General features: G+C 36.9%; 1 protein-coding gene across 1 annotated transcript; it reads left to right on the forward strand.

Annotated features, from left to right (window-relative positions):
- Positions 1–9: 9 nt before the first annotated feature.
- LOC134270813 (uncharacterized) lies at positions 10–543 on the forward strand (the record flags this gene model as incomplete). The annotated part of the gene is made up of 1 exon (XM_062753060.1): positions 10–543. A coding segment is annotated over one exon (534 nt), but the record flags the coding sequence as incomplete, so codon positions are not given.
- Between the last annotated feature and the right edge of the window lie 12,086 nt (positions 544–12,629).

The following is a 12,629-nucleotide window of genomic DNA, read 5'->3' on the forward strand; positions in this document are numbered from 1 at the left end:
TACGACAATTTTTCACTGGCAGCCAGACAGTCAAGCGCATTTGAATATTATGAACTAACGCAAGAAGAAATTGACTGGTATAAAGACCGCGGATGTCCGGCGACAACAGTGCCTGTACCCAGAGGTGGCATGGTGCTCTGGGATTCTAGACTGGTTCACGACAATGCAAGACCAGTAGAGGGTCGACCTCGTTCTGATAGGTGGCGTCACGTGGTATTTGTTTGTATGACGCCTGCAAAATGGGCAAAACAATCCGATATCAAAATCAAAAGAGAAGCATATGAACATCTTTTAATGACCACTCACTGGCCAAGTCAGGGGGTCTCCACGTTTCCGGAATACCACCCGACTGGACGAGAAGGCATCAGAGAATTAACGGAACTCCCAGAAATTGCCAAACAGAGAGAAGTGAGGCTGCTGATGGGAGTAGACGAGTACGAATTCAATGACGGGAGCATCGATCGGACCCAAAGAGCCAGTATGGACATGATGGGGTTGGGCATTGAACGGACCCAAAGAGCCAGTATTAACATGATGTGGTGAGCATCGAACGGACCAAAAAGAGCCAATATGGACATGATGTGGTGGAGCATCGAACGGACCCAAAGAACCGGTATGGACATGATGGGGGCACTAGAGGCCAAATAATTCATTTTCATTATATATTATAGATTTGATTTTTTTATCTACTGCAATATATTCCATTGAAATAAAATGATTTTTGATTAAATTAAATCCTTGGGGATTTATATACATGCGCCAAACTTCATTAAGCACATTCTGTCAATTTCGATATATTTTTTTACTTACAACATAAATCACTTGGGGAAAAAAATTAAACTAGATGCTGTCATGAGACAGTAATACCCGCACTAAGGTGTTTGCCTCTAAATACACGCTCCTACATATTGGGCGGCTTTCCAAAGAAATAGTCAAAATAATTCTATAATTTACATGTATTCATCAAATTGAGTATGAAATTCTCAGACCCTGTGACCTATAACTCAGAACCTCTTATATTTATTTTATACATGTTTAATTCATTATATACCAGTCTGAATTTTATTAATGATGTAAATTCATGCACGGATGTGTAGGGGGGGGGGGGTCTGGACCCCCCCCCCCCCCCCTGGAATTTACAAGGTTAAAAAATGTATATACTAAAACAAGGAAAAAGTTACAATGGACCCCCCTTGGAAAATGCAGATCCCCCCACTGGTAAACACGAATATGTGTAAAATAAGTATGAAAAGTTAAACATTTGCGGCAATAGAAGTCACCACTACTCCCACCCCACCCCCACGATATAGGTTTTTGACGTTTGGGTGAGATTTACTTTAGGTTTTTTTTTTGATTGTCAATTTCTGGGATAGGATTTTTTTTTGACTGAGGAGGACCCCCCCCCCCCCCCCCCCCACCCCCCCCCCGGAAAAAAATTCTGGATCCGCGTCTGAAATTAGATTTTGTTATATGTTTTGCTCATAATATTAATAGGACCTTTTTAAATTTACTAACCCCCCCCCCCCCACCCCTCGACAACAATCACACAGCACATACTTTTTGGAATAGGCTAGATGGAAAAGGTTTGTTAAAATTTAATATCGTTTGTTATGAATTAATTTAAAATTTGTTCTTGTACTATACATGTGAACATGTAAATTTCTACATCACATCACGTTGCGTCACCCATTATCATCTTTATAGATTAAACACCATTTGGCACACCTCGGCCGATTCCCACTTCATCTGATAAGGTGATGGAATCGACGAAGGTTTGCCAAAATGGCACGTGGCTGCAGTCTGGTGTGCATTGGATTAATTCATTTTGAGTTATAATTGGATTTATATTTCATGAAGTTGAGACACAGGGAGTCGGTAAGTAGAAGTTTTAGTATAGTGGGGGGTAAAATACACCCAAACTATTAGGTTAAAGTTTTAAAAGGGTGAAAGATCATCGCATGCCACACTAGACGAATTTCATATTGTGAAGTTATCTCCCGTTGTCGATGTGACATTCAGTTACTGCCAATACTGGTGCGGATCCAGAATTTTTTTCGGGAGTAGGGAGGGGGGTTCACATCTCAGTCAAAAAATTCCAGCCCAGAATTTCGTGACAAGAGAAAAAAAAAATGAAAACAAATAAACAAAAAAAAAAACAATGATAGTGAGGTCAATGTTTTCTAAGTTTATAGGGAGAGGATGTCAAGAGTCATTTTTTACTTGCTACAGTATATAGTCTTGTTTAAATAACAAAGCAAATGCCAGATGGGGGGGGGGGATTCCAATCTTCTTACCCACTTCCTGTCCTTGAAATAACAATGTATTTTGTTATTCCAGTTAAATAGTATATTTTTTTCCATTTGACTAATTATTATACATATTTTGTTCTTGTGTTTATAGTATGTCTGTCTATAAGTCTGCAGAAATTAAATCCTAGCTAGCTTGCCCATAAGTTTTAAGTGGGATGGGCTATACAAATAGCTTCCACATTTTATAGGTTTATTTCTTGTGACAATTTAATAAGACCTTTTATTTGGGTACCATTAATTTTTACCTCTGATTGCTTGACATGGGATACACATTTTTACAAGAAAAATACCAAACTATAAACTCTGCCTTAATTTTGATCAGTAGGTGCTAGGGCTTTCATACTTATCATGGCATATTGTATTCATTGTGAACTGTCAACAGGTATAAATATGTTTGACCTTGACCCTAGAGTTTGAACCACTTAAACAAAAAAATTAACCTTGGCAATTAACTTTTGAACAGGAATTACTAGGGATTTCTTTATTTCACATGTGCATTCCTTGTGAGAAGACTTTCTTCTGATACTAACAATTTGAACCCTTTGACCTTGACCTTTGATTTTGACATATATTTGAGAAACTTCAACCTTCGCCGTAGGCTTCCATACTGGGACATCAGTGTTTCACAAACACATCTTATCTTCATTATTATTTGGTGGTGTCTCCATATGAGGGAAGATGTATTCACAATAAACAAACAAATCACTAAAGAAAATATAAAACATGAATATGTTGGTCATGCATATCTCTGCAGGAAAAAAACAGCTTTTCAAATACTCCAACCATATTGTAACCCTTTCAAAACACTCATTTGAGCTTTTTTGGTTTCCTTAGCATATAATGTCTGTCGTGACATGTTGTCCATCTGTTTGTCTGAAAACTTTTTACATTTTTAACTTCTCTAGAACCACTGCCTGGGCCAATTTTACCTAATTCATATAGAAATATGTACATTTGTATGTCAGACTCAGTCCATCTGTCTCAATAAATTTAACCTTGGTTATCACGGTCATATCTACTGAATGAGAAGAGACATTCATATTAAACTTATGTATTAGTATATTTACCTGTGAGAATGGCATGGTTTTTTTTTTTTACATGTGACCTAGAAGTTTGACCAACTTGCAAAAAAATTAAATTGTTATAAATTCATCATTTTGAAAGAGAAAAGTTAGGGCATTCATATCATAATGCATGTACATGTATATTTACCTGTGATAAGACCTTTCCAAATAAATCATGACTTTTACACTGTGACCTTGACCTTGAAGTGATCAAGCCTAACCTACTTTTCAAAAATGTTGCATTTGCTTATAACTTTTGATTGAGATGAGATATGACTCTCACATTTGACATGTACATAAATTACTCATAAGAATTCAAGGTGTTTCCCAGCATGCAATGTTTTTTTATGCGCCTGAATTTTTTCGGGGCGCATATTGTTTTTGTCCTGTCTGTTTGTCTGTTTATCTGTTTGTCTGTTGTCAACTTTAACCTTGGCCAAAACTTTTGAACCGTAAGAGATAGAGACTTCATATTTGGTATGCATACTCCTCTAATAAAGTTCTTTCAAATGACATCAAGGTCAATGACCTTGTGACGTTGACTGTGACCTATATGCTAAAAATAGGTTTTTCAACTGTTTGTCATAACTTTTGAACCGTAAGAAATAGAGACTTCATAATTAGTATGCATACTCCTCTAATAAAGTTCTTTCAAATGACATCAAAATCAATGACCTTGTGACCTTGACTGTGACCTATATGCTAAAAATAGGTTTTTCAACTTTGTTATAACTTTTGAACCATAGCATATTTGGTATGCATACTCCACTAAAAAGGTTCTTTCAAACAACACTAAGTTCAATGACCATGTGACCTTGACTGTGACCTTTATACTTAAAATAGCTTTTTCCACTTTTTGCCATAACCTTTGAACCATAGAAGATAGAGACTTCATATTTGGTATGCATACTGCACTAATTAGGTTCCTTCAAATGACATCAAGGTCAATGACCTTGACTGTGACCTATATGCTAAAAATAGCTTTTTCCACTTTTTGCCATAACTTTTGAACCATAAGAGATAAGGACTTCATATTTAGTATGCATACTCCACTAATAAAGTTCTTTCAAACAACATCAAGGTCAATGACCATGTGAAGTTAACTGTGACCTTTATACTAAAAATAGCTTTTTCTACTTTTTGCCATAACTTTTGAACTATAGGAGATAGGAACTTCATATTTAGTATGCATACCCCACTAATTAAGTTCTTACAAATAACACCAAGGTCAATGACCTTGTGACCTTGACTGTGAACTATATGCTAAAAATAGCTTTTTTGAACTTTGTTGACGCCGGGCGCATAGTGTTTCACAAACACATCTTGTTACCCCTTGACGTTGATGTTTTAATAATTTTAAAAATATTTAACTCTCCTAAAAGATGATTAGGCTTCTGAGTAACATTAAGGAAGACTTCAAGGAAGACAGGGCTTTTTGCACAAAAAACGTCATTTTTCAACCCACATTTGACCCCCCGGGGCAAAATCAAAATTCCAAAACCTTACTGCACATCTACATGACCCCACCAACCATCTCCCAAAAGATGATTAGGCTGCTGAGTAAAATGTAAGAGGAGTTCAGGGAAGACGGGACTTTTTGCACAAAAAACGTCATTTTTCGACCCCCATTTGACCCCCCGGGGCAAAATCTAAATTCCAAAACCTTACTGCACATCTACATGTCACCACTTATCATCCCACAAAAGATGATTAGGCTGCTAAGTAAAATGTAAGAGGAGTTCAGGGTAGATGGGGCTTTTTACATAAAAAACGTCATTTTTCGACCCCCATTTGACCCCCCGGGGAAAAATCAAAATTCCGAAACCTTACTGCACATCTACATGACACCACCAACCATCCCCAAAAAGGTGATTTGGCTGCTGAGTAAAATGTAGAAGGAGTTCAGGGAAGACGGGACTTTTTGCACAAAAAACGTCATTTTTTCGACCCCCATTTGACCCCCCGGGGCAAAATCAAAATTCTGAAACCTTACTGCACATCTACATGACACCAACAACCATCCCCCAAAAGGTGATTTGGCTGCTAAGTAAAATGTAAGAGGAGTTCAGGGAAGACGGAGCTTTTTGTTTAAAAAACGTCATTTTCGACCCCCATTTGACCCCCTGGGGCAAAATCAAAATTCCGAAAGCTTACTGCACATCTACATGACCCCACCAACCATCTCCCAAAAGCTGGTTAGGCTACTGAGTAAAATGTAGAAGGAGTTCAGGGAAGACGGGGCTTTTTGGACAAAAAACGTCATTTTTCGACCCCCATTTGACCCCCCGGGGCAAAATCGAAATTCCAAAACCTTACTGCACATCTACAAGACCCCACCAACCATCTCCCAAAAGCTGGTTAGGCTACTGAGTAAAATGTAAGAGGAGTTCAGGGAAGACGGAGCTTTTTGCTTAAAAAACGTCATTTTTCGATCCCCCATTTGACCCCCTGGGGCAAAATCAAAATTCCAAAAGCTTACTGCACATCTACATGACCCCACCAACCATCTCCCAAAAGCTGGTTAGGCTACTGAGTAAAATGTAGAAGGAGATCAGGGAAGACGGGCCTTTTTGGAAAAAAAACGTCATTTTTCGACCCCCATTTGACCCCCCGGGGCAAAATCTAAAATCCAAAACCTTACTGCACATCTACATGACCCCACCAACCATCTCCCAAAAGATGATTAGGCTACTGAGTAAAATGTAAGAGGAGTTCAGGGAAGACGGAGCTTTTTGCTTAAAAAACGTCATTTTTCGACCCCCATTTGACCCCCTGGGGCAAAATCAAAATTCCGAAACCTTACTGCACATCTACATGACCCCACCAACCATCTCCCAAAAGCTGGTTAGGCTACTGAGTAAAATGTAGAAGGAGTTCAGGGAAGACGGGGCTTTTTGGACAAAAAACGTCATTTTTCGACCCCCATTTGACCCCCCAGGGCAAAATCGAAATTCCAAAACCTTACTGCACATCTACATGACCCCACAAACCATCTCCCAAAAGCTGGTTAGGCTACTGTGTAAAATGTAGGAGGAGTTCAGGGAAGAAAAGTGTGACAGACGGACGGACGGACGGACGGACGGACGGACGGACATGAGTAACAACAATATACCCGAACTTTCTTTAGAAAGTGCGGGTATAACAAGCATTGTGAGAATATTACATTTTCAATTTAGATACTAGTCCTTTACCGACAAGTGTAACTGGTTCCCGTTAAAATTTTAGAATGCCAAAATCATTGAGACGGAACGAAATGCGAAATTGATCTATAACTCAAGATTCACTCTCATATATCAAAATCGGCTCGTTTCGGAAAATGTAGTTCGAAAAAAAACAGGTGGGACAGACAGCTAGACGGACGAACAGACGCAGAGGAAACATAGGGCCTATAGTTTGACTTCGTGACCTTGATCTTGATGTTTGACCCACTTTTCAAAACTTACAGTCATATCTCAGTTTCGAATTAGAAGTTAGGGCTTTCATATTAAACTTGTGTATTGCCTGTGACAAGACCTTTCTAAATACACTATGATTTTTTTCCCTTGACTTTGACCTTGAAGTTTGACCTACTTTAAAAAAGCAAACATTCCTTTGAATTGGTCATAACTTTTGAATAAGATTGATGGATTGATTGTATATTGTTTAACGTCCCTCTCGAGAAATTTTCACTCATATGGAGACGCCACAACTTGCCGGTGGAGAGCTGTAAATTTTTGTCTAATACTCGGCACTCAGCGCCACTGAGCAGGGATGGATCTTTTTCGTGTCAGCACATACTGTGACACGGGACCTCGGTTTTTACGGTCTCATCCGAAGGACATCTGCATGTCCCACAGTGGGATTAGCTTTTGAATAAGAAGCGAAAGGGCTTTCATAATGTACATATTTATTACCTGTGACAATATCTTTCTTAATGCACAATTTTTGACCTCGTGACCTTGAAGTTTAATCTACTTTTCAAAAACTTTATCCTTGGTCATGACTTTTGAATGAGAAGAGATGTGAAATGCCTGTGATAAGACCTTTCTAATACACTATGATTTTTGATCTCGTGACCATGACCTTGAAGTTTGGATTACTATATAGTACTTTTCAAAAACTTTAACTTTTGTAATAACTTTTGAATGAGAAGAGGAAACTACTTGCTTTTACGTGTCACATGTATGTTATTTGTGACATGACCTTTTCTTAATACACTGTGATGTTTGACCCATTATCTTGAACGTTGACGTTTGACTTTGTTTCTAAAGTTATTTTATGCGCCAGGATCGATAGATCCGGGGCGTATATCGTTTTGTCCTGTCTGTCTCTCTGTTTGTCTGCAAACTTTAACATAACTTCGCCATAACTTTTGAACCATAAAAGACAAAGACATCATATTTGGTATGCATACTCCACTAATGAAGTTCTTTCAAATGACACCAAGGTCAATGACCTTGTGACCTTGACTGTGACTTATATGCTAAAAATAGCTTTTTTCTGCAAACTCTTAACTTTCGCTGTAACTTTTGAACCATGAAAGATAGAGACTTCATATTTAATATGTATACTCTACTAATTAAGCTCTTTCCAATGATATCAATGTCAATGTCCTTGTGACCTTGACTGTTATCTATATGGTAAAAATAGCTTTTTTCGAACTTTGTTGTCGCCGGGCGCATAGTGTTTCACAAAAAACATCTTGTGTCCTTTTAACTTTTGATTGAGAAGAAATAAGGCTTTAATATTTGACATGTGCATTACCTGTTACAAGATATATCCGAGCATGCTATGATTTCTGACCCGTTGACCTTGACATTTATGTTTGACCGAATTTAAAAACATAGGTAATTAAAGATTACGAAGCTCACCTCGACGAATGTTATCAGTATAAGTAATGCAAATCTCACATCATATTTTCTTAGCAGTTAGTATTTATCTTGACAACAATATTCAAGCAAGTTCTGTTTAAATAAGTCTTAAAGTTCACTGGGGATTGACCTGTTCCAAAAACTAGTTCAGATCCAGCATCCGAAACAAGTCTGGTAGTGTCCATCCCTAGATGCATCATCCATGCAAGTTTGGTCCGGGTAGGGCTTATAGTTACTTGGGAAAGGACCTGCTCCAAAATTAGGTCAGATCCAGCATCCGAGGCAAGTCTGGTAGTGTCCATCCCTAGATGCATCATCCATGCAAGTTTGGTCCGAGTAGGGCTTATATAGTTACTTAAGAATACACCTGCTCCAAAAACATTAACCTGGTCACTCATCTGGAAAATGTAGGTCACATCCAGCATCCGAAGCAAGTCTGGTAGTGTCCATACCTAGATGCATCATCCATGCAAGTTTGGTCCGGGTAGGGCTTATATAGTTACTTAAGAATACACCTGCTCCAAAAACATTAACCTGGTCACTCATCTGGAAAATGTAGGTCAGATCCAGCATCCGAAGCTAGTCTGGTAGTGTTCATCCCTAGATGCATCATCCATGCAAGTTTGGTCCGGGTAGGGCTTATAGTTACATGGGAATGGACCTGCTCCAAAAACTTTAACATGGTCACTCATCTTGAAAATGTAGGTCACATCCAGCATCCCAAGCAAGTCTGGTAGTGTTCATCACTAGATGCATCATCAGTGCAAGTTTGGTTTGGGTAGGCCTTATAGTTACTTGGGAATGGACCTGCTCCTAAAACTTTAACTGGGACGCCGACGCCGACACCGACGCCGAGGGTATAGCATAAGCTCCTCTCGACTTCGTCGAGGTGAGCTAAAAAATCATTACTTTTGAATGACATATGATGGGGCGTTCATATTTGACACAATATGCCATAAATAATGGCATTTCATTCACAAAGACACCGGAAGAGGGGAATTTTTTTAAAATTAAGTCAAACTTGAAACATGAAGGTCATGAGGTCAGATATTATAGCATGCTCGTAAATATTGTGTCACATGTAAATTCATGTCAAATATGAAAGCCTTTTCACTTCTCTATCAAAAGTTATCCAAAAAAATTTTTTTTTTGAAAATAGCTCGAACGTAAAGGTTAAGGATAAATAACACAAACTTTTTTCAGATATCGGTAATATTTCTCATAGATTTACATTTACGAGGGTCATTCAAAAAGTTCGTAGACTTTTGTCATAACTTTTTTATTTAACGTCATATTATAACCAAATTTTGTACACATATTTTAACAATGACTTTAAATTATTTGAGCCAAAAAATTGAAAAATATCTTGATAATTTTCAAATTTATCAAAGATTTAAGACAGAAAAAGACGGAGCAGGTTCAAAATTGACCTATTTTCTAATTATACACTTTAAAATGTCTAGAGTCATACCTCTAGTAAATGGCTCTTAAACGAAATAAAATTGAAATGTTTAAATTTAAAATTGTTCAAATTACTTCGTATGTAAAATATAATGTAATAAATTACTTCGTTTAAAAGATATCAATCTTTAAAGGCAGATAGACTCCATGAAAAAAAGCAAAAAAACGATGACGTCGAAGGACGTCACGGAGCAGGGATTACCGATAAAATTTTGTTTGCATTCGGGAAACCTTTAAAACGAACTCTGAGAATGCTTGATGAACCAGGAAATTGATACAAAATGTGCTCTGCATTTGTTTATAGTGGGAATTACTAATTTTTTTTTGAGTGTTAGAGACTTTGAATCGAACCAAAAACGGTCTGCGAAGAAATAAATTATAGTAAGAAAATGTAGTCAAAGAGTTAGTAACGTAATACAAGTAACAGCTTTTTAAAAAGCTTGCCTGACTTAATCAATCAATATCTGCATGAGGAGTGATAAACCTCTTGAGAAATACTGTGGGTTTAAAATATTTGCTTACTTTATATTTTGAGAACCTTGTGTAAATGAAATCTTGATTTTATTTAACTTTTAGAAGAATCATCTCCACACTGCATTCTAAAGAGGTGTTATTCGGGGGGGGGGGGGAGGGGGGTCTGCAAGTGCAGTGATCTGCCCTTCGATCTAAATTGATTTCGAGCTTCATTGTAAAATCTGTTACCAAATCATGCCGCATTATCAACATTTTAAAAGATGGATATAATGAAAAACAAGTACACATTTTGTTGGAGTGTATTTTCTCCACTGAAGTAAGCAGTAGTAATGTGTGTTCATTAATTTTTTCTTAAAAAGGGGGGGGGGGGTGCCACTATCTTATATTGAGAATGAAATAAGTAAATTCAATACTTAGGCCTTTGTGGAAATAAAAATCCAGATTTGCACTTGTTTCTTATTTATTGTATGCATCTGAACAGAGACGCATAATAGATCATGCATCTGGAGACAATGACTTATTGAACTGCGTTGTTTATTATTATTGGACTAGTCCATTTATGGAATAAACCAACCGCGGGATCGGGAAGCAAATTAGAAAAAATCATTTCTTTAGTGTTGCATGTCCGCATACTGATATATTATACGATATGTTGTTTAAAAGAATGGGATAAAACATTAACTTGTAGAGATAATTTCTGAAGCATTAGAAGACGGTTAAAAGGATAAACTTTATTTAATTCCATGGAACTTGCTAGCACACCCATTCATACAATAGAACAATCCAAGGAAAAGGCGCGAAGAAAGCAGTGACATTTGGCGCGAAAAGAGCGATTCACCCCTTTCGTAGAATGTAAATGGACTGATCCAGTAGTATAGAAATGCAGAAAAAGGGATGCACGGACATGTTGAAACGATGAATCATATGGAATAATCTGTTCAATGCAAAAAGAGTAAAGGAAGTAAACACTGCAGTATTTTGCATCAGTAATATCATTCTCTTTTCTGAAAACTGTTTCCTTTAAAATGCAGGTAAAGAATTCCAATGTAAATCAGCTTGCATAAAATCTAGCTATCTAGGTATGATCGCATAGTTTCGGATTATGGAAATATCAATCCTTATACAGCCTGACGCCGTGACGTCAGGCAAAAATGTGATGTGCGATTCACTTTTGCAGAACTTGTGCAAACAAGAGTTACGCGAAACAACAAACCGTGGATGGAATGAAAAGGCAGAGTAATTGTAAGAAAATTTCTCGACTTTGTTTTTGACGCCATAGTGTTGTTAACCGTGCTCCGTGGTGACCACAGGGGCAACTTATCCACTCTGTTCTCTACTTCACATAAGCAGTTTGAATACTTCACATATAAAAATACACAAGGGAGTGTATTTCCTATGTGAAGTAGAGAACAGAGTGGATAAGATGCCCCTGTGGTGGTGACGGAAACATGTTTCTTTTGAAATTGTCTAACACAAGTTCCATTAAATCAAATGGAATGACACTTTACATACTGAAAAAATAAATGTTTTTACAAATAAAAATGTGTTGATCTAAATTTTTGTAAGATGATGGAGGACATTGTCTACGTATTTTTTGAATGACTCTCGTATATTGGTAACGTGAATAATATTTACAAAGTATAAAGGGGGAATTTTATAAGATTATGTCATAATGTTAAAAAGTTGTGCAAAATTTTGTATGGAATTTTATGGAAAGCAAAACAAAGTGTTAAATCTAAGCACCAAGGAAAATATACGATTTTTTTATGTTTCAGGGATTTATTATTCCTGTCATTTCAAATCAAAATCATTTAAAAATATAATTTTTTCAATCCATGCATCAAGGTTTTGTTTGTATTGAGTACCCTTAAGGTTACGATCGAGGTAAAACATCACAGTGTACTTAAAAAGGTATTGTCACAGGTAATACACGTATGTACATGAAAGTCCAATCTCTTCTCACACAAAATATCTGTCCAAGGTTAAAGTTTTTGTGACAGACGGACAAACTGACAGACCTACAGACTGTTCGTCCAGGAAGATGGTATAACTGCAATTAAGGTCAGACGAGACGTTCCTCAAAATGTTTTGTTTATCTTTGTAATGTATGAAAGATATTCAAAAATTTAATTACTTTCTGATTTCTAAACCAGTTTCTAAACGTCTTTAAAAAATTCAAACACTTAAACATTTGAAATTGGAAAATTATTTTTTTTCCCAAAAGGATTATATAAGAAAAGCTACCCCTGGTATCTTGCAGAAATGCCTGGTAAGGTACTTCAATTTTTTGTGAGGAAATATGTTTAAGTAGCAATACATCAATGACAAAATATTGGAAAATTTTATATATTATTAACAGATTAAGGAACGTCTCGTCTGTCCTTAAGGAAAGCTAGATGTCGAGAAACTTGGTACGTATTATATGACCTAAGTTATTTTTATCTCCTATTTGTTGGTTAAACAATTAAGAT

Source organism: Saccostrea cucullata, unplaced genomic scaffold (genome assembly GCF_032062105.1).
Source record: "Saccostrea cucullata isolate Sc308-1 unplaced genomic scaffold, CSIRO_AGI_Scuc_v1 ctg1217, whole genome shotgun sequence".
Lineage (NCBI taxonomy): Eukaryota > Metazoa > Mollusca > Bivalvia > Ostreida > Ostreidae > Saccostrea > Saccostrea cuccullata.